Source organism: Ranitomeya imitator, chromosome 4 (genome assembly GCF_032444005.1).
Source record: "Ranitomeya imitator isolate aRanImi1 chromosome 4, aRanImi1.pri, whole genome shotgun sequence".
NCBI classification, from domain to species: domain Eukaryota; kingdom Metazoa; phylum Chordata; class Amphibia; order Anura; family Dendrobatidae; genus Ranitomeya; species Ranitomeya imitator.
The window spans coordinates 22,307,851-22,333,654 of NC_091285.1; the positions used below are offsets into that span (position 1 = coordinate 22,307,851).

Below are 25,804 nucleotides of genomic sequence, written 5' to 3' on the forward strand. Positions count from 1 at the left end.
GATAATCTTGGACTGTTTATCTCCTCACTCATTTCTTCAGCGCCCACACTCGTAACTCCACTGATTGTGCAGCGGTTTTAGCCCTAGAACTCGTCAGTGTCTCTGCTCCTCGTGTACAGGGGGATGAATGATCGCAGTAACAATCATGTCTACATCGACCAGTGTATTAGGCCGTATCAATACGGGCCGAGTGGGGCTTGATCAAGCTGAAAATTTGCAAATATCAATGCTGCAAGGTAACGATGACTTCCTATGGGGAAAAGTAGTTATTTAACGGTGTTTGGGATGGAATTTATTTATTTTACATAATTACTTGGGGCTAAAAATCAGTTTTGCAATTTGATTTCATTAAACATGTTGCACACTTTGCCTATTTATAGGCTCTTTGTTTTACAGAACATTCAACTTGGATGTTGTCTGTGGTCATAAATCGGATAAAACAAGCTCAGAAAAAAAACAATTAGCGTTATAAACTCCCAGTCAGATTAAGAAAAGCAGCTCACTGATGGATTTTCAGTTTGCTCTGTCTAGTACTAGCTGCAGAATGAGCAACCACCCACCCACCGCCAGAGCCCAACTCAAAGCAGGGGGATACTGCCAGCTGACGTACTATTCCATCAGCTGGCAGAAAGGGGTTAAAGATTAACTTTTTTTTTTTTTTTTTTTTAAATAATCCCCCCTTCTTCCAAGAAGGACCAAAATGGTGGTGACTGGATCCCAGTTACAAAAGTAACCCATGTGCGTGAGTGCCAGAATGGACACCTCACTTAATAGCAGAAATTGGAGCCAGCTCGGATTGCTGCTGTCCTACCTAAACCCTACTGCGGTTAAAGCAGTTTCTGCTGGATAATCTGGTATCAGGTTATGACCTGGACCAATCAGTGGCTGCATTGGGTAACAATTCCTCGGTCACTTTGCCCTCACGACCATGTACTATATATCCACACAGATTAGTAGAATGGGGGGGGGGGGAAGGATCAAAACATAGAGACCTTCATAAGTTGCCAGATCGAGGGCAAAACTTTGCATAGTGCAGGCAAATAGAAGAAACTTTGTAAAATCAGCTCTTTCCTCACTTATGAGCCACTTCTTTATCCGTCAATGTTATCATTCGTGCTGTAAAAAAAATCTCATTAGTCGTTTCTGAGCAACTCAACTCCATCTGCCAAAACCTATAATCCTGTAGAAAGAGGGAACAGAGGATCAGAGAGAAAACAGACAGAGTGAGATCAGGCCGAGCTTTCTGACAAGTCTCTTACCTCCTCTCAGAGCTGGATTCATATCGCCACCTATCAGTACTACTGCGTACTTTCCTCCATCTTGTGGCTGGTCTCCAGGTAGGGGAAACATCATGCCAGTCGCTCTATACGCATCAACTCAGAGTCAAGTGCAAATTAGAGAGTCTGTAAAACCACAAGTCTGGAGCTGCTGCAGACCACGGTGTGCTCTTAGGCTACTTTCACACTTCCGTCTGTTCAGAGCCGTCACAATCTGTCTAATTTTGATAATGCAGGATCCTGCATTTTCCCATAGACTTGTATTAGCGACGGATAGCTATCCGTTGTGCACTGGATCCATCGTAAAATAGCGGTCCGTTGTGCAGAGAAAACGTTCATTGTAACGTTTTTTGTGCACGTTGGGGGGGGGGGGGGGAAAATCGGTCAGCGACACATCCTGCGCTGCCCGTCGTCGGCTACAATGGAAACCTATGGACGCAGGATCTGTCGCTGACCGTCACACAACGGAATCCAGCGACGGATCCACTTTTTCCCTTCTGAGCAAAACTCATTTAATAGCTCGGTTGAACAAATAATGCGGCCATTTCTCCAAAATGTACCAAGAGCAATTTTTCAACATGCCAGGCTGCATGTTGCCACTATGAGTGGCCCGTGGCTTAAGCATCCACCATGGCTGCAGCATCTCCAGACTTGTCTCCCATGGAGCACATCCAGGAAGTCATGAGGGCCAGTGATAACACAGGAGCTGCCAGCAGAGGATCTTGATGATTTGCCTAGAACCTTTCCTCAGACGACCATTAATATCCAAGGCTGCAAGTGCCAGGATTTCTCTATACTGAATTGTTTGTTTTTCATCATTTGCAAATCATGTGAAAGAAAGCACATGATGTCCAACATCAACGACAGTGTACAGTCTTCTGCAGGGTCCATCTGTTAGAACTTTACAGCTTCCACCCTCAATCAAAACTTGTACAAATATCTGCCCTCCCCAAGATTTCACCATAATGGAGTTGGGATGATAAGATTTGATTCTTTTTTTTTTTATTAATTAGATATTTTAGTATATTCCTGTGCAATCTGACAAAGGTGTAAAATACAAGGAGGGGGAAGAGGAAAAAAAAATAATTGTCAAGTAGTTGTACAAAGATGTCCATTGCTCACAGAATATAAAAGATGGTACAGGGGACGACGCGGATGTTACACCAGGAGGTCGGTATCCGCAGGCGGCTTCTCGTTTCCTACACAGATGATGTGACTAATTTCCTAATAGGCAGCAATGGTCTCTGCCAAACTACAAGTTCCAGAAGGTCAACACAACAGACTAGTCCGTCAACTCAGATGTAAGGCATGGAGAAATAAGGGGGAAAAAAAACCCTGATCCCTCAAAAGGCGCTTTATAGCTGTGGCTTTTATTTGTGGAATCCCCCCACTGGCTTACAATGTGGCTGTTATTTGTGAGGAGAGCTCTAAATGACCCTTAGTAAATACAGCCATAAGGACAACGTCCATCAGACAGTTACACGACAATCATATGTCCAAGGGCAGCCATTTCTGCAATACGTAGCTCCGGAGCACTAATGAAACTACAACTTCCAGCATGCATCAACATCCCAAGCGGTGGGCACGGACCACCGCACTAAGACACGTGATAGGGAAGGACACCCCAGACCATGAGGGTGCTCATATCATTGCTGGACCTTTTATATGAGTTTACCCCCCCTACAAGCCCCTTAAATGATTAGCCATATTTCCTAAAACTGTAAATACACCTTTCAGCACAAAGAATGGGGGGAAAAAAAAAAAAAAAATTTGAATTAGCCCATGTAGTTCCCAAAAATTAGGGAAGCACAGTGGCTCAGTTGTTAGCACTGAAGCGCTGGGGTCCTGGGTTCTAATCCCACCTTGGACAACATCTGCAAGGAGTTTGTATGTTCTCCCCGTGTTTGCGTGGGTTTCCTCCGGGTACTCCGGTTTCCTCCCACACTCCAAAGACATACTGATAGGGAATCTAGATTGTGAGCCCCATCGGGGACAGCGATGATAATGTGTGCAAACTGTAAAGCGCTGCGGAATAGGTTAGCGCTATATAAAAATAAAGATTATTTTATTATTATTAAGACTCTGGGTGTGCAGACAAACACCAAAAACCACTCTGCACCGCCGGGACCTGACAAGCGCCATTTATTTCACTGCCACTTACTCACCGTCCACTCTGGAAACCATCCAATCCCAAAAACACATTTAATCAGCACAATATTAACATGTACAAAATAGATTTAAGAGGGAAAGGTCACCAAGTTTGGAGCCACTAAAGCACCCGTCATATCAGTAAGTAAACGAGCTTATGAAATTAGTCCAGATCTCTCCTTTTCAGCACCGCCGATGAGTCCTGTGTGGGCCCGTCACCCCGCAAGAAGAGTCCCGGACTCATGGAAAGTAACCACTTCCAACCCAATACTGGAATGACACAGTTATGACAGGAAAACCAGAATCCCAAATGATGGCATCATAACCCAAAACCTAGCCACGGGTTGACTTGCAACGCTTACTTATGCTTGACAACCCCTTGGAAAAAAAAACATATCAGCCCTCATCCATTAACAAAGCAGACATAGTTGATGTCAGAATTGACAGCTTTTGCTCCTCAGATACATCCAGTTCAGACTTGTGTGTCAGTAAAAGAGGTCTGAAAATCTGAGATTTGGGGGACGGGTATGAAAACGGATCACAAATAATTTATATAAACGGAAAAAGGTACCCCCCTATCAGCGAGATTTATCCCTGGTATCGAGCACCAATGCAGTTTTAGCCTCCTCAGAAGCTTTCAAACACTCTTGCCAAAATAAAAATATATATATCATGTAATATGATGCAGCTTGTATTCATTAACTCAGCTAGTCACCCACAGGATAATCTGGGAAAAGTTGCACTAAGGGTATGTGCACACGTCAGGATTTCTTGCAGAAATTTTCCTGACAAAAACTGGACATTTCTACCAGAAATCCACATGCGTTTTTTTTTGCGTTTTTCCCAAATGCATAGAATAGCGGGAAAAACGCAGAAAATCAGCAAAAGTAATGAACATGCTACTTTTTACCGCGATGCGTTTTTTTCACACACAAAAAAACGCATCATGTGCACAAAACATGCAGAATGCGTTCTAAATGATAGGATGCATAATGTATGCGTTTTTAATGAGTTTTTAATTAGTTTTTACCGCGAAAAAACGCAAAAAAAACTGAATGTGTGCACATAGCCTAAATCTGCATTAATTGCACCCAAACAAGTGGTGACTCCAACCTTCGGCTTTGGAACAGTCCAAAACATCAATTCCTGGTACCTGGGGGCGATATGTAACGGTTTCCACATGACAATTATATTTTTTTTTTGCAAGACTGTCTTTGCTATGAAAAGGGGAAAACCAGTAGGGTTTCCCAGGAGGCTTATCCAACACTAGGGGTGGATTACTGGGGTAAATCTTTCCTCCTATAAGGGGGTATATAGTTATGGCATCACATAATTAGGGGATCCTTAACAATCCTGACAAGTGCTGGTTTAGCAACGTGTGCCAATTGGTTTCTCCTCCCCCATTGACAGGGACATTACCTTTCATCTGAGGACAGACCCCCATCGATCGTTGGGAATACCCCTTGTCATAACATTGGTCTTGTGAAGGGAGTCAGGACCAATGTAAAATAGACATTTTTGTGATTTAATGCAGAAATTGTCCACAATAAGTAAAGTGAACATCAGTCACAACGGCGTTCAGAGCGCAAACGCCGAGCGGGAAGAAGGCAACACGAGTCCTTGATCGCCGCACGATGCTTCCCATTTCCTCACAGAGCGGTTGTATGTGAGGATTGACTAAGGCTTTGGCTGTGATAATCAGCCATTCACATTGACAGCAGGCAGATTCCTTTCTTACTTGACACCTTTCCTTCCTTAAAGCTTTGTTACCATCTAAATCTTTCCTGACCCCCCAAAAAATTAAAACTTTGAAAAAAATGTTTTCAATCTTTCCGTATTGACTAAAACCAGGAGCTTGAAGAATGGCAACCCTTAAAGTGTGGTAAATGAGCAGCAACTTGGCAAAAAAAAAAAAAAAATTCCATAAAGGCATTCGGGGTGGGGTGTATATTAGGCCCCTTTTTTCTCCATTAGAATTTTGTGCAGCTCGTCAGCGTCCTCTGTGGTTTTTACTCGGATTAGCATGGTGACGGGGACGGACCGGTTCTTCTCGTCGATGGGAGGGTTGGGGACGCAGACGATCATCACATTGTTCTTTCCCATTCTTGAACACGGCAGCGAGGGCTGGACCAAAATGTTCAACAAGATGTTTCCTGAAATTATAAAAAGGGACATCTGTATTAGAAAATACAAAAAAAAATAAAAAAATTCCAGCCTCCCATTAGTGAGCGCTTCTGTATTACCCTACAAGAAAAAGCAGTCTGGAATAAATGGAGGAATACAAGGAGCCGAGTGTTACCGCAGCATCGGGCTTGGTGATCCACGTCCACAGTGATGGAAGCCATCCATTATTCTCCCCAGCGGAGAAACGCTGCAGCTGAGGTGAGGATTTTTTCAGAAGTGGTTTCTAGTGATGAGCAAACGTGCTCTGATAACATCTTATCTAAGCATGCTCGGGTGGTATACGAGCACGCCCAGACGCTCACATATGTCTGAGTCCCTGTGGCCATTAGTGAATCTATACATGTGTTCAGGTTGTCTAACAGCAGCAAATCATAGACTGACATAATATACGAGCACGGCCAGATGCTCTGATAACACCCGAGCATGCTCTGATAAGACATTACCCGAGCGCGTACACTCATCTCTAGTGGCTTGGTCTTTATTTGCCCGCCTGTCACAGCTATGTACATCCTCAGGATGCAGACATCAGTGAATACTTTGGTGGAGGACAGAGCTTCCAGCTCCTTCATCCACCAATCGGCGAGTGCAACTGAGAAAGTGGATGTGATTACGTCACTCCATCCCTCCACAGCAGTCACAGTTTCTAACGCGGCCCCTCGGGAAAGTGAATTGCCCAGTCTGCTCTCCTGAGGACTCAAGTGATTTTAGGCTGCACAGCGGGGACACCTACAGGTAAGAGTAACATCGTGAAAGACTTGCTGCACTGACACTCGAGAAATTACAGAAAATTTTTATAAAGCAATTAATGCCCTGATCTGTCATCAGAATGGAAAGTTTCACAGTAACCGAGACCTAGATCAGATCTACGTGGCATTTTCCCATATTGATATTCGGAGTATTTGACAGCACCAACGACAGGTGTGATTAAGAGCTTATATGATGTATCGAGGATCTGGTACTCACCTAGGTTGGTATCGGCACGGATCAGCAGCTGCACCTTTTTATCTCCTAACGTTTTTAGATGAAGGGTGCCGACTCCTTTCTCCTTAAATTCGTTATCTTTTTTGTAGAATAGTTTGCACCTAGAAGGAAAATTAGATTTTGAGTTTGGAGAATGAAATAACGCCGCACATCTGGTCCTCCACTATATCTAGAGGAGAGAGAGTCTGTACAGATTATCAATGAACCTTGTAATCATATGCTGGTGAAGAACCAGATTTTGTGGGTGCGATCTGAACACAAGACAGATATTGGCAGACGGAACAAAAAAATATATATATATTTTAGAGACCCCATCCTCCAAAATAACAGTGTGAGCACTAGATGGAAAACCATGGCACTTTCCATCAGGTGCGACCGTCAATTTTTATTTTTTTTCTCTCCATCTTATCCAATGCCTGTAGTAGGAGGTGATAAGTACATGGCTAGCAAATTTTACACTTACCGTATTTTTCGGACTAAAAGACGCACTTTTTCCCCCCCAAAAAAGGGGGGAAAATGGGGGGTGCGTCTAATAGTCACAATGCAGGCTTACCTAGGTGGCAGAGGTGCGGTGGCAGAGGTGCGGTTGCGGGAGTGTGGCGGCAGAGGAGGCGCAGTAAGCGGGGTCCCTTTCCCCGGTATGGTGATGCAGCAGGCCCGGTATGCAGCAGAGCCGGGTGAATCCTCTTGTTATCGGTGGTGGCGGCCATTTTCCGGAGGCCGCGCGTGCGCAGATGGAGCGCTCTGCTTCCCGGGGCTTCAGGAAAATGGCCGCCGCAATCTCCATCTGCGCACGCGCGGCCTCCCACGGCCATTTTCCTGAAGCCCCGGGAGCAGAGCGCTTCATCTGCACACGCGCGGCCTCAGGAAGATGGCCGCGCCCACCGATAACAAGAGGATTCACCCGGCTCTGCTGCATACCGGGCCTGCTGCATCACCATACCGGGGAAAGGGACCCCGCTTCCTGCGCCTCCTCTGCTGCCACACCCCCGCCACCGGACATCTGCCACCGCACCTCTGCCACCTAGGTAAGCCTGCATGGTACGCCAGGGACCCCTCTCACGCCATACCTCACAGCACCTCCTCATCCCAGCACCTCCTCATCCCAGCACCTCCTCATCCCAGCACCTCCTCATCCCAGCACCTCCTCATCACAGCACCTCCTCATCACAGCACCTCCTCATCACAGCACCTCCTCATCACAGCACCTCCTCATCACAGCACCTCCTCATCACAGCACCTCCTCATCACAGCACCTCCTCATCACAGCACCTCCTCATCACAGCACCTCCTCATCACAGCACCTCCTCATCCCAGCATCACCCCACCTTGCCTCCTGTGACCCTGCTCTGCCACCGCCATAAGATACTGTAAATTCGGACAATAAGACGGACCCCCATGTTATAAAAAAATCTTTTTTTCTGCAATTTTCACCCCAAATTTGGGGTGCGTCTTATGGTCCGGTGCGTCTTATAGTCCGAAAAATACGGTATTTAAAAAGGAGTTTTACACTCGGTGATAAAAGGGATATTTACCCCGAAATCCAGCCGGACTGGAAGTAATGACATCTCGACCACCAGTCACCAGGCCATGCGGCCAATTAGTAGCCAGGTCACTCAAGGTCACATGTCTTATCGGGGTAACATCCCATTATTAACATTTAAAGACTTTGATAACGTGCCAAAAAATTTTGTACGAAAGCCAAGAGCATTTGATACTAACTTTTTGGAATAGAAGGCATCATCTTCTTTCACTTCTTGAATAACAACTTTTGGCGGCTCTTCCACTTCTTCCTCATCACCGCCTTCACCTGAAATATTTAAAAAAAGGTGGAAGCATGAAAACAAAGGGGGAAAAAATCCAGAAAATTTGTATCAGGGTGAAGTATAGCTTTAGCGACAAACTGATTAAAAAAAAAAAAAAATAGTAGCATCTTCAGGGGCTACTTTGTATTGCTGGGACCCCCACAATCCTGAAAAGGAAGAGACGGCAGAGTGGACCGTTTTGGATAGGTCATCAATATCAGAAAGGTAGGGGGACCAAAGCCCAAAATACCAACCGGAGTGGCAGGATTTGGACCCACACCAATCTGACCATGATCAACAATCAGCAAAAAAATCTCAGTAAAAAAAAAACAATAACTGTGTACTATGTATACACAATAACAACCTATGCTCCACTGCGACGTATTCCTCAGACACAATCATTTAGGTGTATGTGCACATTTACCTGATTCTTCGCTTTTCTTGGTGGACGCTGATACAACAGGAGAGGCTCCGACGCTGCTCTTGTTTGTATCTTTACCAAAGAGACTGGCAGCCCCGGCTACAAACGAAAATCCAGCTGCAGACCCAGAGCCAAAGGAAGCAAAGCTACTAGTGTCCGCCTTTTGGCCAAATGAGAAGAGCGAAGCAGACGGCGGAGGCTTTTTTTCTGACAGCGGAGTCTTTTTTTCTGAAGGGGATCGAGCCGGCTGTTCAGATTTATTCTCTTTACAAGTAAAAGTAAAGGATGGTTTGGGCTCCACCTTAGAGGAGGCGAACGATGGAATGGTCTGGATGCCCTTGGAGTTGTCGCTCTCGGACCCACTGTCTGAACTGGTTCCGTATTTCTGCTCGATGGTGGCTATATGTTGTTCATAGTCTTTAAAGATCGGCGACAGATCACAAAGAGGATTGGAGTCCACGTGCTTCACGATCCAGTCACGGACAGAGAAGTTTAGGGACGCCAACTGTTTGTTGTAGTCGCTGGAGCCGATGGACTTGTTTGGACCAGAACCAGAGGTAGATGAAGATTTCTCACCGTTGGTTTTTGCAGCGCTGGACGCTCCAGGGGTGGAAGGTGAGGGACCATTTGCGAAGAGAGACCCTGCGGATGAAAGACGACATGGTAAGGGAACAAGGTATGAATGTACCACACCGGAATATCCCCTAAGTGATCGATAAGGGTGAATTCACCCAAGAACAAAGAGCAGCTGTTTCAAGCAGAGGAGCTGCTGGACGAAAAATATATCTGAACACTTGGCACCGGAGTCCACAGACTACAGCGGACTCCTATGGATGGTCGGGGGTTCCTAGCAGAGACCCAGTTTGTCAGTGAATGTCCAGTGTCAACTCCTGAGCAACTCCTGAGCCATTTATAGATGTGTCCTATCCAGACGACCACCTCTAAGGCTGAATGCACAAGTAGCTTATTAATTGAGCAGAATTTGTAGCGGCAATTCGGCAGCAACACAAGAAAAAACAAAACAACTCATTGGATCTGTAACGACTATTAAACAGAACTGTGACAACTCAAACTCACCGACAGACTGTTTGCTTTCCCCCAGAGGCTTTGAGGTGAACATTGATGGTGTGCGGCTCCCGTTGGTCAGACCATCGAATGATTTTGCAGTAGATTCACTTCCAAATCCACCAAAACTTGCTCCGGATGGGGCGAATAAACCTTTAAATCCTTTAAAAGCTCCACTGCTCTCAGACTAGAGGGGGAAACACAGACGCAGGTTTAGCTTCAAGTAGATGCAGGTGACAAGTTACCGACTTATCGCGGTTATTACCTCACTTCCGAGATTCCTCCTCTTCGCCTTCTTAATTTCTCTGCCCTTCAAAACGTCCTGACTGGCGACACAAAACCTTCCTGCCTGTAAGACGGACAATGAGACGGACATAGGCTATGTGCATACGTAGAAAAAGTGGTGCAGAATTTTCTGCACTAAATCCGCATCCCCTGGCGGAATCCACAGCTGCTGTTTTTATGCATAATTGATGCGGATTTTGCCACTGCGGATTTTTATCATGGAGAGGTGCAGAAACGCTGCAGATCTGCATAAAAGGGACATGCACTTCTTCAAAATCCACAGCAATTCCGCACTGATTTTTCCACACCATCTGCACAGCTATTTTTTTTTATCCCATTGATTTACATTGTACTGTACATCACAGTGCGGATCTGCAGCGTTTCTGCATGGAAAAATCCGCTGCGGATCCGCAGCATGTGCACACAGCCATACAGTATCATGGGGGAAAATTGTGCTCGTTATGCAAAGGCTAAAAGAACAAAGGGAGGAAGAACTTCACAGCATTTGTAAGATATTTCAATCCTGGCAGAACTATTGGGCCACTAAGGCTCCAAACATTGTAGCACAACAGCCTCGATTAACCCCTTTTCAACATTGAGCATAATAGTACGCCCACATCGGACTCCGCGCCGGAGCTAATGAAAAAAATATAAAAGTTCAAATCACCAACCTTCAAAATAAAAAAAAATTCAAACAAAGATATTTGGTATTGCCATGTTCAGAATCATCCAATCTATCTTTTAAAAAATAAAAAAAAGGAATTAACCCAATCGCTAAACGGCATAATGAGAGAAAATTTTTTTTTTTTTTTTTTTTAAAACGCCAGAATTACATTTTTTGGGTCGCATCTACATTGCAACAACAGGCGATCAAAAAAAAAAAAAAGAAATCAAATCTACACCAAAATGGTATCAAAACTCTGCTTGGCACGCAAAAAATAAGCCCTCCCTCAGTCCCAGATCACGAAAAATGAAGACGTTACAGGTCTCGGAAAATGGCTTTTTTTTTTTCTTCCTTTTACAAATTTTTTTAATTTTTGTTAACCACTTAAAAAAAGAACCTAGACATGTTTGGTGTCTGAAATATTAAGGTACAGTCACATTAAGTGACGCTGCAGCGATCTTGACAACGATCCGGATCGCTGCAGCGTCGCCGTTTGGTCGCTGGAGAGCTGTCACACAGACAGCTCTCCAGCGACCAACGATCCCGAAGTCCCCGGGTAACCAGGGTAAACATCGGGTTACTAAGCGCAGGGCCGCGCTTAGTAACCCGATGTTTACCCTGGTTACCATTGTAAAAGTAAAAAAAAAAAAAACTACATACTTACATTCCTGTCGCGTCCCCCGGCGTCAGCTTCCCTGCACTGTGTAAGCGCGCTGGCCGGAAAGCAGAGCGGTGACGTCACCGCTGTGCTCTGCTTTACGGCCGGCCGGCGCTGACACTGGGGGACGCAGGGAAGCTGACGCTGAGGAACGTGACAGGAATGTAAGTATGTAGTGTTTTTTTTTTACTTTTACAATGGTAACCAGGGTAAACATCGGGTTACTAAGCGCGGCCCTGCGCTTAGTAACCCGATGTTTACCCTGGTTACCAGTGAAGACATCGCTGGATCGGTGTCACACACGCCGATTCAGCGATGTCTACGGGGAGTCCAGCGACGAAATAAAGTTCTGGACTTTCTTCCCCGACCAGCGATCTCCCAGCAGGGGCCTGATCGCTGCTGCCTGTCACACTGGACGATATCGCTAGCGAGGACGCTGCAACGTCACGGATCGCTAGCGATATCGTCTAGTGTGACAGTACCTTAAAAGCTGCTTATCTTGACTCGGGCAATACTACACTGTGTGAAAGCTGCTTATCTCTACTTGGGCAATACTACACTCTGAAAGCTGCTCATTTTCAGTTGGGCAATACTACATTGTGTGAAAGCTGCTTATCTTGACTCAAGCAGCTTTCACACAGTGAAGTAATGCCCATCTTGACTCAGGCAATACTACACTGTGTGAAAGCTGCTTATCTTTAGTTGGGCAATGCTACACTTTGAAAGCTGCTCATTTTGACTAAGGGTACCGTCACACAGTGCAATTTTGATCGCTACGACGGCACGATTCGTGACGTTCGAGCGATATAGTTACGAGATCGCAGTGTCTGACACGCTCCTGCGATCAGGGACCCCGCTGAGAATCGTACGTCGTAGCAGATCGTTTGAAACTTTCTTTCGTCGTCTAGTGTCCCGCTGTGGCGGCATGATTGCATGGTGTAACATATATCGTATACGATGTGCGCATAGTAACCAACGGCTTCTACATCGCACATACGTCATGAAATTATCGCTCCAGCGTCGTAGATTGCAAAGTGTGACAGCAGTCTACGACGCTGGAGCGATATTGTTACGACGCTGGAGCGTCACGGATCGTACCGTCGTAGCGATGAAAATTGCACTGTGTGACGGTACCCTAAAGGCCCCTTCACATTAAAGGTACCTTCACACATAACGATATTGTTAACGATATCGTTGCTATTTGTGACGTAGCAACGATATCGTTAATGAAATCGTTCTGTGTGACAGCGACCAACGATCAGGCCCCTGCTGGGAGATCGTTGGTCGCTGAACAAAGTCCAGAACTTTATTTCGTCGCTGGACTCCCTGGAGACATCGCTGGATCGGCGTGTGTGACACCGATCCAGCGATGTCTTCACTGGTAACCAGGGTAAACATCGGGTAACTAAGCGCAGGGCCGCGCTTAGTAACCCGATGTTTACCCTGGTTACCATCCTAAAAGTAAAAAAAAAAAAAAAAAACACTAGATACTTACCTACCGCTGTCTGTCCTCCAGCGCTGTGCTCTGCACTCCTCCTGTACTGTCTGTGAGCCGGAAAGCAGAGCGGTAGGTAAGTATCTAGTGTTTTTTTGTTTTTTTTTTACTTTTAGGATGGTAACCAGGGTAAACATCGGGTTACTAAGCGCGGCCCTGCGCTTAGTTACCCGATGTTTACCCTGGTTACCAGTGAAGACATCGCTGGATCGGTGTCACACACGCCGATCCAGCGATGTCTCCAGGGAGTCCAGCGACGAAATAAAGTTCTGGACTTTGTTCAGCGACCAACGATCTCCCAGCAGGGGCCTGATCGTTGGTCGCTGTCACACATAACGATTTCATTAACGATATCGTTGCTACGTCACAAATAGCAACGATATCGTTAACAATATCGTTATGTGTGAAGATACCTTAAGGCAATACTACACTGTGTGAAAGCTGCTCATCTTTAGTTGGGCAATACTACACTGTGTGGATGCTGCTCATCTTGACTCAGGCAATACTACACTGTGTGAGAGCTGCTTATCTTGACTCGGGCAATATTACACTGTGAAATCTGCTCATATTGATTCTGGCAATACTACACTTTCATATTTGCTCATCTTGATTCTGGCAATACTACACTGTGTGAAAGCTGCTTATCTGGACTTGGGAAATACTAGACTGTGTGAAAGCTTCTCATCTAGAGTTGGGCAGTACTACACTTTGTGAAAGCTGCTTATCTTGACTCAGGCAATACTACACTGTCTGTGAATTTGGATGCTTTTACTGGAGAGGAACCTAACAGTTTGTGTCGCCAATGTAATAACGCTGATATTTCATAACTGATTATTAGGGCTAGATCCCCAAACGATCACCTGAGCTTCCCTACCATTTCCCTAGTAGTTATGACTCAGCTGTTCTTGACTCCAGAAAGGCAGAATATACAGCGATGGCGGATGGATGTATCATCATTTCTGTGTATTTTCTTTTCCCCACAGCTGGACTACATGGTGACATGTGCAGTGTGCACACGTTCTGATGCTGGAGACATCCACATTCATAAGAAGAAATCCCAGGTGGGTGAGCAGTCTACCAAGATGCTGCCTAAATGTTGATTTACTTTGTATTCGCGCATGGGCACTACCCATCTATGCACTGGGCTGTGGATATTTCTTTGTGTGCTATATGTACATGTGTGTAAAATATATACCGTATACACTCGAGTGTAAACTGACCTCCCCCCAAACAAACAAACTGGGAAAACTTAATGACTCATGTATAAGCCTAGTGTGGGAAATGCAGCAGCTACTGTTAAATTTCATAAATGAAAATAGATACCAATAAAAGTAACCTACTGATATCTCAATTAATTTTAAGTGTTTTTGAATATCCATATTGAATCAGGAGCCCCATATAATGCTCCATACAGTTCATTATGGCCCCATAAGATGCTCCATACAAAATACGCCCCATATAATGCTCCATACAGTATGATGGGCCCCATAAGATGCTCCATATTAAAATATGCCCCATATAATGCTGCACAAAGGTTAATAATGGCCCCATAAGATGCCCCATAGAGATATTTGACCCATATGCTGTTGCTGCGATTAAAAAAAACAAACAAAAAACCATACTCTCCTCTTGTCGCTCAGGCCCCCTGCACTTGCAATATTCACCTGTCCTCATTCCACCGCCGGGTGCCGCTGTGTCTTCAGCGTCCTGTGCACTGACGTTCAGGCAGAGGGCGCGCACTAACCACGTCATCGCGCCCTCTGACCTGAGCGTCACCAAGAGTGTGCAAAGCAGTCATCAAAGCAAAAGGTGGCTCCTTTGAAGAACCTAGAATATAAGACATAATTTCACTTGTTTCACACTTTTTTGTTAAGTATATAATTCCCCATGTGATAATTCATAGTTTTGATGCCTTCAGTGTGAATGTACAATTGTCATAGTCATGAAAATACAGAATAATCTTTAAATGAGAAGGTGTCTCCAAACTTTTGGTCTGTACTGTATATATACATTTTTTTTTTTTTTTCCTCTAAAATTAAAATGTTTGTTCTTTCAGCAAGTATTCGCTTCTCCAAGCAAACACCCCATGGACAGTAAGGGAGAAGAGTCGAAGATCAGTTATCCCAATATCTTCTACATGATAGACAACTTTGAGGAGGTACGGTGTGTGTGTGTGTATATAGTGAGGGTGTATATATATATATATATATATATATATATATATATATATATATATATATATATATATATATAATTTTTTTTTTTTTTTTTTTTTTTTTTTTGAGGGTGTGTGTGTAATACTTATATATGTTACCGCATGGTCACTATGGAGCGTTCTTGTCTTCTAGGTGTTCAGTGACATGGCCGTAGGGGAAGGGGAGATGGTTTGTGTGGAGCTTGTGGCAAGCGACAAGACAAACACTTTTCAGGGAGTCATATTCCAGGGATCCATCCGATACGAGGCTCTAAAGAAAGTGTACGACAATCGGGTAAATGTGTGATTAAGAAAAAGCCTGCCAGGGTGGGCTCTCCTCACTCCACAGACCCCCATTTGTGCTGACTTTTTCGCAATCCTTCCTATGAGGAAGCAGATATGTGGAAAACCTCTTTAATAAACATGACTGTCCTGTAATGTAATGGGTAATGAATGGATTTCTCCTATTTCGGGTCCAGGTCAGCGTGGCGGCAAAGATGGCCCAGAAGATGTCGTTCGGCTTCTATAAATACAACAACATGGAATTTGTGCGCATGAAGGGGCCACAGGGTAAAGGCCATGCAGAGATGGCTGTGAGCAGAGTGTCCACCGGGGACACGTCTCCATACGGCACCGAGGAGGATTCCAACCCTGGGTCACCCCTGCTTGAGCGGGTGAGTTACGTTCTGCACCATAACTTTACAAAACTGGAGTATCCTATATGGATCTAAAATATATATATTGTTTTGCGACAATAAGGTTGTTAAGGTCTTGAGACAGTTTATATATATTTTTTGGAGTTTTATTTACATTTACCATTTTAATATCTTCCTCCCCGCCAGGTCACGTCGTTCAGCACTCCCCCCACTCCCGAACGTAACAACCGTCCTTCCTTTTTCTCACCATCCCTGAAAAGGAAAGTGCCGAGGAACCGAATCGCTGAGATGAAGAAATCTCACTCCGCAAATGACAGCGAGGAATTTTTCCGGGACAGCGATGATGGGGGAGGTATGATTGATCAGATATTGAAGTGAGAGGGGGTATTTATTTAGCTGTAAGTTAAAGGGGTTTTCTACTTTTGGCAGCCCTTGTTTGAAAGTCTCATTGAAACTTAGATTTTCACAAAGTGCTTTCCTGCTTGGAGCTCCTCTCATCAGCTGTGATTTGTGGAAACACTTGGTAGCAAGTGTTACATTTTCCTACAGTGCCACCACAGGCGAAATGAAGTATTACACAGAGGCCCATTCTTATCAGTAGTGCAGGATGGGTCCTCCAGAGAGACGCTCTTTATAGCTGATCTCTACTCTGCCTGTCAGATGAGGATCCTGAACAGAGAACCCTCCTTTAATAACCCAATATTCCTTAATAGGATGTATGGAAATGGGCTCTCTAAGCTGGACTACCCCTTTAAAGTGTATCCTACATTTTTTTAGGATTCAAAATCGATGTAACCATACTTGGTTTTCTTTTTATAGAAGTCAGAGCTGTAGAAGTGCGTAGACATAGGGATCAATAATGTAATTCTTTCTGCCTGCAGTCTCCACTAGGTGGAGCTCTCTGCATAGAGATGTATACAGACTCTATTGAAGGCAATAGGAATCTAGCTCTCCTCACATAGTGACTGATTACAGGGGAGGGTCTGTCACAATGAGCTGCCAGCCATTAAAGCAGCTGCTCTTGTGCCCCTCTCTGCAGATATCCATAATGTCACCAACCTGAGGTCGCGCTCGCTGTCTGGGACGGGGAGATCCTTGGTGGGGTCATGGCTGAAACTGAACCGAACTGACGAGAACTTCCTACTCTATGCACACCTGACCTACGTCACTTTGCCGCTGCAGCGCATCTTGTCAGGTGAGTCTTTGGGGTAAAAACTTAAGTATTACACGGTTTCTTCTGTGCCTTCTTTACAATGTGATGTGTACACTCAGTTGGTCACTGCAGCCACAGCGCCACCCTTGTCTACAGATTGTGTCTGGTATTGCAACTTGTGTTCAAGGCTTACTTTTAATTAAATATATAATCTTTTTCCCTGTGTGTGTATGTATGTGTGTGTGTATATATATATATATATATATAGTGTGTGTGTGTATATGTATATATATGTATATATATATATATAGTGTGTGTGTATATGTGTGTGTATATATATATATATATATATATATATAGTGTGTGTGTATATGTATATATAATTTTTTAACTATTTTGGGGGTCATTTTAAAATTTTAATTATTGCTGATTTCCCTGTAACTGGGGCGGGTATATTGGCTCCCAGGTACAAGGCAGATTCCAGCTCTTCACTGTACAGCAGAGCTGATCTGGGGATCTCAGGATCCTGGCACACGGTGATGAGATGATCGCTAACTCTGGAGCTATACAGCGATCAATCCTCCATCCTACAATGACACTAGCGGAGCTTATATATGGACCACCCAAGAGTTATAAACCATTGGTTGGTCTACGAGGAGTTAAAGAATAACTAATTCAGTTCCCTTGAGTGAAGGAAACAATAAAAAAAAAAAAAAAAAAATCTAATTTTTTTTTTCCCCCCCTGCAGATATTTTGGACGTTCGACAGAAGCCAATCCTGATGTCATAGCAGATAAAGTTGGCGCTGCCTTTGGGAAAACTGCATTTTACACTGCCATAGTGCCTAACCTGACCTGCAGTGTTTTTTGTGAGCAGCACTACCACCTAGTGTCCACCCAGTGTACCTGCACCGAACAAAGACGAGCGAGGGGACAAGCTTGTGCTTCCTACTGCCCACGACCCCGCAGTAGGAAAGAAATACCAGCCAGTCTAAAGTGCCTCTTTTTAATCCTTTCACCCAACCTCGCTGTTGCCATCTAGTGGTCCAAAAAAAAAACTAAACAAAAAAAGTCTTAACTGTGGCCCATCATGCTTTATAAACAATTTGTTATACCTTCTTTTACTGCGTGGGGTGGGGGAGGGGAGAGCAGGCTCGTCGGTATACGTACGCGGGTCCAGTCCGAGATTTTCAATGAATGTGGACACTGGACTGACTCTGTGTTTTGGTGTCTTTCGTCCGCCCTCCTGTTCTGCGAGTGATGTGTGCAGACGTCTGCGTCTGGGGATTTTTTTTTTTTTGTGTATTTTATATACATTTTTGTGTGTGTAAAAGGGAAAAAAAAAAATCGAGCAAAAGGACAAATTTCATTCTGTGACTTTTATTTTTCTTTGTGAATTTGAAAAAAAAAAAAATTGTATAGAAGTATTAATGATGTGATTGTTGTACCTTGCGCAATACAGACGAGGTCCCACGACTGGAATTTGGTGGCTTTTTTTTTTTTTTCTTTTGGGGAGAGGCTCCTGCTGCAGTGGGGAGAGGCTACTTCCGTAGCCAGTTGTCTTACAGGGCTGTAAGGAGGAGGAGAGGTAACACAGATTTTTTTTTTTTTGTTTTGTTTTTCTTTATATAATTCTGTTTTTACCTCCGCCCACTAAAACACACCAGCCTTTTAAGAGCAAAGGGGATACAGGAAAAAAAACAAATGAAGTGCACATATGGGTTTTGTACAGCAGAGGGCGCTCTTCACTCTAGTAGAATGTTGAGTAACGCGGCTCCTCTGTCTTCCGCAGGTGATCGGTGCCGTCACTTCTACAGATCTGTGCCAGCTCTCACGTGTGAGCCGCAGTCTTTTCTTAGAACGTTGCCCATGTTCCTCCTGGAAAGCATTACCGTATATACCCGAGTATAAGCCGACCCCCCCCCCTAATTTTGCCACAAAAAACTGGGAAAACTTATTGACTCGAGTATAAGCCTAGGGTGGAAAATGGAGCAGCTACCGGTTAATGTCAAAAATAAAAATAGATACCAATAAAAGTAAAATTAATTGAGACATCAAGTGTTCTTGAATATCCATATTGAATCAGGAGCCCCATATAATGCCCCATACAGTTCATTATTGCCCCATAGATGCTCCATATAAAGCTGTGCCCCATATACAATGCTCTGCACCGTTCATTATTGCCCCATAGCTGTGCCATATAGTGCTCTGCGCCGTTCATTATTGCCCCATAGCTGTGCCATATAGTGCTCTGCGCCGTTCATTATTGCCCCATAGCTGTGCCATATAGTGCTCTGCGCCGTTCATTATTGCCCCATAGCTGTGCCATATAGTGCTCTGCGCCGTTCATTATTGCCCCATAGCTGTGCCATATAGTGCTCTGCGCCGTTCATTATTGCCCCATAGCTGTGCCATATAGTGCTCTGCGCCGTTCATTATTGCCCCATAGCTGTGCCATATAGTGCTCTGCGCCGTTCATTATTGCCCCATAGCTGTGCCATATAGTGCTCTGCGCCGTTCATTATTGCCCCATAGCTGTGCCATATAGTGCTCTGCGCCGTTCATTATTGCCCCATAGCTGTGCCATATAGTGCTCTGCGCCGTTCATTATTGCCCCATAGCTGTGCCATATAGTGCTCTGCGCCGTTCATTATTGCCCCATAGCTGTGCCATATAGTGCTCTGCGCCGTTCATTATTGCCCCATAGCTGTGCCATATAGTGCTCTGCGCCGTTCATTATTGCCCCATAGCTGTGCCATATAGTGCTCTGCGCCGTTCATTATTGCCCCATAGCTGTGCCATATAGTGCTCTGCGCCGTTCATTATTGCCCCATAGCTGTGCCATATAGTGCTCTGCGCCGTTCATTATTGCCCCATAGCTGTGCCATTGCTGCTGCTGCTGCAATAAAAAAAAAAAAAGCCATACTCGCCTCTCTTGCTTGCAGCTCCCGGCATCTCGTCCCGGCGTCTCTCTGCTCTGACTGATCAGGCAGAGGACGCCGCGCACACTATATGCGTCATCGCGCCCTCTGACCTGCACAGTCAGTGCGGAGAGACGCCGGGAAGATGGAGAGGCGCCGGGAAGATGGAGCAACGCCTAGCGTGTGGAACGGGGATAGGTGAATATGCGATACTTACCTGCTCCCGGCGTCCCGCTCCTCCCGGACAGCTGTCTTCGGTGCCGCAGCCTCTTCCTCTATCAGCGGTCACCGGCACCGCTGATTAGAGAAATGAATATGCGGCTCCACCCCTATGGGAGTGGAGTCCATATTCATTTTTCTAATGAGCGGTCCCACGTGACCGCTGAAGAGGGGAAGAGCTGCAGCACCCGAAGACCGTGGGACGGCAGGCGGAGCGCCAGGACCGCCGGGACTAGGTAAGTATGCCTCAGCGCCCTCTCCCGCCGACCCTGCCACCCACCGTGACTCGAGTATAAGCCGAGAGGGGCACTTTCAGCCCAAAAATTTGGGCTGAAAATCTCAGCTTATACTCGAGTATATACGGTAAGTTACTTACCGGTACCAGCATTTTTCTGAGGCCCATGACAGCACCACGAGAGAGGGATCCGCCCTTCGGGAACAGGAAACCTACAGATACAAAAGTGCGGCACCTCTCCCACATATCAGTTCTATTTCAGAGCCTGAGAGGGACTATCGCGGTTAATGGCACACATATATAACCATTATATACAAATATCCTATTTTAACTGTAAACTAATTATCACACGCGATAAAATTCTTTTTTTGTTTTGAGGAAGTGTAGCCCCCACATGAAAAGGGAGGCAACTAACAGTGCTGTCTTGGGCCTCCGAAAAATGCAGTTACCGGTAAGTAACTTAACCCCTTACCGGCATCGGACGTACTATACCGTCCGATGCCGGCTCCCCTGCTTTGATGCAGGGCTCCGCGGTGAGCCCGCACCAAAGCCGGGACATGTCAGCTGTTTTGAACAGCTGACATGTGCCCGTAATAGGCGCGGGCAGAATCGCGATCTGCCCGCACCTATAAACTAGTTAAATGCCGCTGTCAAACGCAGACAGCGGCATTTAACTACCGCTTCCGGCCGGGCGGCCGGAAATGACGTCATCGCCGACCCCCGTCACATGATCGGGGGTCGGCGATGCTTGTGAATGGTAACCATAGAGGTCCTTGAGACCTCTATGGTTACTGATTGCCCGTCGCTGTGAGCGCCATCCTGTGGTCGGCGCTCACAGCACACGTGCAATTCTGCTACATAGCAGCGATCAGCAGATTGCTGCTATGTAGCAGAGCCGATCGTGCTGTCCCTGCTTCTAGCCTCCCATGGAGGCTATTGAAGCATGGCAAAAGTTAAAAAAAAAAAGTTTAAAAAAAATGTGAAAAAAAATAAAAAAAACATAAGTTTAAATCACCCCCCTTTCGCCCCAATCAAAATAAATCAATAAAAAAAATATCAAATCTACGCATATTTGGTATCGCCGCGCTCAGAATCGCCCGATCTATCAATTAAAAAAAAGTATTAACCTGATCGCTAAACAGCGTAGCGGGAAAAAAAATTCGAAACGCCAGAATTACGTTTTTTTTTGTCGCCGCGACATTGCATTAAAATGCAATAACGGGCGATCAAAAGAACGTATCTGCACCGAAATGCTATCATTAAAAACGTCATCTCGGCACGCAAAAAATAAGCCCTCAACCGACCCCAGATCATGAAAAATGGAGACGCTACGAGTATCGGAAAATGGCGCAATTTTTTTTTTTTAGCAAAGTTTGGAATTTTTTTTCACCACTTAGATAAAAAATAACCTGGTCATGTTAGGTGTCTATGAACTCGTAATGACCTGGAGAATCAAAATGGCAGGTCAGTTTTAGCATTTAGTGAACCTAGCAAAAAAGCCAAACAAAAAACAAGTGTGGGACTGCACTTTTTTTGCAATTTCACCGCACTTGGAATTTTTTTCCCGTTTTCTAGTACACGACATGCTAAAACCAATGATGTCGTTCAAAAGTACAACTCGTCCCGCAAAAAATAAGCCCTCACATGGCCAAATTGACGGAAAAATAAAAAAGTTATGGCTCTGGGAAGGAGGGGAGCGAAAAACGAACACGGAAAAACGAAAAATCCCCCGGTCATGAAGGGGTTAATGCTGTATTCGGACTCCCATGACAGCACCACTTGAGAATTAGAGATGTAAGCCACTTTAGGGAGGGACTATAGCCCGAAGGTGAGATCTGAGGAGAACCCCAAGTCCAACCGATAGTGTTTGAAAAAGGTGGAAGGAGATGACCATGTGGCCGCCTTACATATCTGGTCGATTGACACTCCCGATCTTTCTGCCCAGGATGAAGCCATGGCCCGGGTGGAATGCGCCCTCAGATTCTGCGGAGCCGGACCCCACCTGCTGTATAATCTAGAGAGAGCCTCCCTAATCCATTTGGCTAGCACGCATTTAGATACCCTAAGCCCCTTCCTAGGACCTTGGAAGGATAAAAATAATGCATTATCCTTCTTCCAAGTATTAGTAGCCGAGATGTATTCTAGAAGGCATCTTTTAACATCTAATGTATGGAGTTTTTTCTTCCTTAGGGTTAGGGTGAAAGGATGGCAAGACTATTTCCTGCGACCTGTGGAAGTGGGATGCTACTTTAGGCAAGTAGGCTAGGTCCGGTCTCAGGACTACCCCTGTCCTGCAAGAATTCTGTATAAGGGGGAAGTCTGGAAAGTGCCTGGATGTCTCCTACTCTACGAGCAGATGTTATCGCTACCAGGAAAGCCGTTTTAAGGGCTAGCATTTTTATTGAGGCTGACTGTAGGGGTTCAAACGGGGCCTTTGTCATGGCTGAAAGGACTAGGTTGAGATACCATGGTATGCTTTTACTTTTGTGTATGGGTCTAGCTCTACCAGCTGCCTTAATAAACCTAGAAACCCAATAGTTATTGGCAATGTTACAAGAGAACAGGGCCCCCAAGGCTGAGACCTGTACCTTTAGTGTACTGGTGGAAAGACTTAACTCCAAACCCGTCTGCAGACATTCTCTGCCGTATCGGAACCCCCTCTTTGATGTTAAAATCTGAAAAGGCCAGGAACTGCCTCCAGGTCCTAGAGTTGATTTTTGTTGTAATCTGTTTTCTACTCTTCAGAAGGGTATCGACTAAATTTGGGGAGAAGCCTCTATCAACAATGACCTCTCAAACTCCATGTCGTTAAATGAAGTCCCATCACTTGTGGATGGTTGATCGGCCCCTGGTAGAGCAGGTCTGAAAGCACCCAGGGATCGCATACTGACATGGTTCTGAGCCACACGAACCAGGTCCTCCTGGGCCAATTAGTATGACTTTTGCCCGATCTTCCCTGATTTTCCTCACTACCAGAGGTAATAGCGTCAACGGTGGGAATGCGTAGGCTAAGGAGAAATCCCATTTTAGCAAGAGGGTGTCCACTACCAGAGGGTTCTCTCTGGGATTTAGGGAACAGAATTTTCTCACTTTTTTGTTTTCTCTGGTGGCAAAGAGGTCCACCTCTGGTTGACCCGATTTGCGGACAATCTGATTGAAGATGTCTATGTTCAGAGACCACTCTCCTTGCCTTAGAGCAGTGTTCCCCAACTCCGGTCCTCAAGAGCCACCAACAGGCCATGTTTTGAGGATTTCCTTAGTTTTGCACAGGTCATTGAATGATTGCTTGTCCAGGTGATGCAGTTATCACCTGTGCAATACTGAGGTAATCCTCAAAACATGACCTGTTGGTGGCTCTTGAGGACCGGAGTTGGGGAACACTACCTTAGAGTATTGCAGCTTAGAAAGTCTGCTTTTACATTTTCCTTCCCTCGGATATGAAGTGCTGTTAAAGATTGAAAATGTCTCTCTGCTGTTTGGAATAGGCGATCTTCCACTTGCATCAGAGCCTCGGAACGTGTTCCCACGTTGGTGGTTGACATAGGCTACTGCCACCTGGTTGTCCGAAATGATCTTGACATGCTGACCCTGTAGATATACGAGGAGTTTCATAATCGATAATTGAATTGCCATTAACTCCTTCTGGTTGGATGAGGCTCCCACCTGGGAGTCCCATTTTCCCTGAACCACGATGTCACCCATATGGGCCCCCCACCCCAAGAGGCTGGCATCCGTAATTATTACACAAGTTATAGGTGTTACCCAGGGAACTCCTGAAGATAAGTTGTCTTTGCTTAGCTACCATCTAAGAGACGTAAGGGTTAACGAACGTAATACTATCTGACCCTGCAGGAACCCTCCCAAGGCTCTATCCTTAGCTAGAACGTCTTTTTGTAAAGGTCTAGTGTGAAACTGAGCCCACCTGACAGCTGGGATACATGATGTCAGAGACCCTAATAGGGACAAAGCCTAAGGGTCATGGAGGGTCTATCGATTAACGCCTGTTGTTTGATGCGTATTAACTTGTCTGGTGGAACACGACACTGCTGGGCTTCAGAATCTAACAGTAGACCTAGAAATCTCTGAACGTTTAGGGGCCGTAACCGGGATTTTTCATAATTTATTATCCAGCCTAAGTGTTGTAGCCTGGCCCTAGCCGTTCCCACCTGTGATCAGGCAATGATCTACTGAATTCCCCACTATGAGAAAGTCCTCTAAATAGGGAATAATAAGAATATTGGATTCCCAGAAATGCGCCACGACCTCGGAAACTATTTTCGTGAATACCCTAGGGGCAGCTGATAGACCGAAGGGAAGCGCCCTAAACTGAAAATGGCGAACTACTCCTCCCATAAAAACAGCCACCCTTATGAATTGCTGGAAATCTCTCTGGATAGGTACAGTACATAATACGCGTCTTTTAAATCTACGACTACCATGAAACTGTTTTCAAACAGCATCTTTATTGTTGAACTGATCGATTCCATTTTAAAGCTTCGATTGACCAGAAACTCATTAAGGGACTTAAGGTTTATAACCCCTTTACCCCCAAGGGTGGTTTGCACGTCAATGACCGGGCCAATTTTTACAATTCTGACCACTGTCCCTTTATGAGGTTATAACTCCGAAACGCTTCAACGGATCCTGGTGATTCTGACATTGTTTTCTCGTGACATATTGTACTTCATGATAGTGGTAAAATTTCTTTGATAGTACCTGCGTTTATTTGTGAAAAAAACGGAAATTTGGCGAAAATTTTGAAAATTTCGCAATTTTCAAACTTTGAATTTTTATGCAATTAAATCACAGAGATATGTCACACAAAATACTTAATAAGTAACATTTCCCACATGTCTCCTTTACATCAGCACAATTTTGGAACCAATTTTTTTTTTTGTTAGGGAGTTATAAGGGTTAAAAGTTGACCAGCAATTTCTCATTTTTACACCATTTTTTTTTAGGGACCACGTCTCATTTGAAGTCATTTTGAGGGGTCTATATGATAGAAAATGCCCAAGTGTGACACCATTCTAAAAACTGCAGCCCTCAAGGTGCTCAAAACCACATTCAAGAAGTTTATTAACCCTTCAGGTGTTTAATAGGAATTTTTGGAATGTTTAAATAAAAATGAACATTTAACTTTTTTACACAAAAAATTTACTTCAGCTCCAATTTGTTTTATTTTACCAAGGGTAACAGGAGAAATTGGACCCAAAAAGTTGTTGTCCAATTTGTCCTGAGTACGCTGATACCCCATATGTGGCAGTAAACCACTGTTTGGGCGCATGGGAGAGCTCGGAAGGGAAGGAGCGCTATTTGACTTTTCAATGCAAAATTGACAGGAATTGAGATGGGACGCCATGTTGCGTTTGGAGAGCCACTGATGTGCCTAAACATTGAAACCCCCCACAAGTGACACCATTTTGGAAAGTAGACCCCCTAAGG

At 44.9% G+C, this 25,804-nt stretch overlaps 2 protein-coding genes across 5 annotated transcripts in view; one reads left to right on the forward strand and one right to left on the reverse strand.

The window, feature by feature from the left end:
* Positions 1-3,404: 3,404 nt before the first annotated feature.
* The window catches only part of NUP50 (nucleoporin 50), a 53,112-nt gene continuing 30,712 nt past the window's right edge, over positions 3,405-25,804 (reverse strand). For all 4 annotated transcript variants that reach the window (XM_069763325.1, XM_069763329.1, XM_069763322.1 and 1 more), the window contains exons 3-8: positions 10,147-10,230; positions 9,894-10,068; positions 8,820-9,458; positions 8,313-8,400; positions 6,573-6,691; positions 3,405-5,578 (exon numbers count right to left, since the gene is read on the reverse strand). In XM_069763325.1, coding sequence (XP_069619426.1) covers positions 5,376-5,578; positions 6,573-6,691; positions 8,313-8,400; positions 8,820-9,458; positions 9,894-10,068; positions 10,147-10,230 — 1,308 coding nt within the window. In that variant the 3' untranslated portion in view covers positions 3,405-5,375. The remainder of the gene's footprint in view (positions 5,579-6,572; positions 6,692-8,312; positions 8,401-8,819; positions 9,459-9,893; positions 10,069-10,146; positions 10,231-25,804) is intronic.
* On the forward strand, positions 13,859-18,466 carry LOC138675259 (uncharacterized protein KIAA0930 homolog). The gene is made up of 7 exons (XM_069763320.1): positions 13,859-14,044; positions 15,040-15,141; positions 15,332-15,472; positions 15,657-15,851; positions 16,020-16,185; positions 16,873-17,028; positions 17,735-18,466. The coding sequence occupies exons 1-7, from the start codon at positions 13,874-13,876 to the stop codon at positions 17,773-17,775; spliced, it is 972 nt and encodes a 323-aa protein (XP_069619421.1). The 5' UTR covers positions 13,859-13,873; the 3' UTR covers positions 17,776-18,466.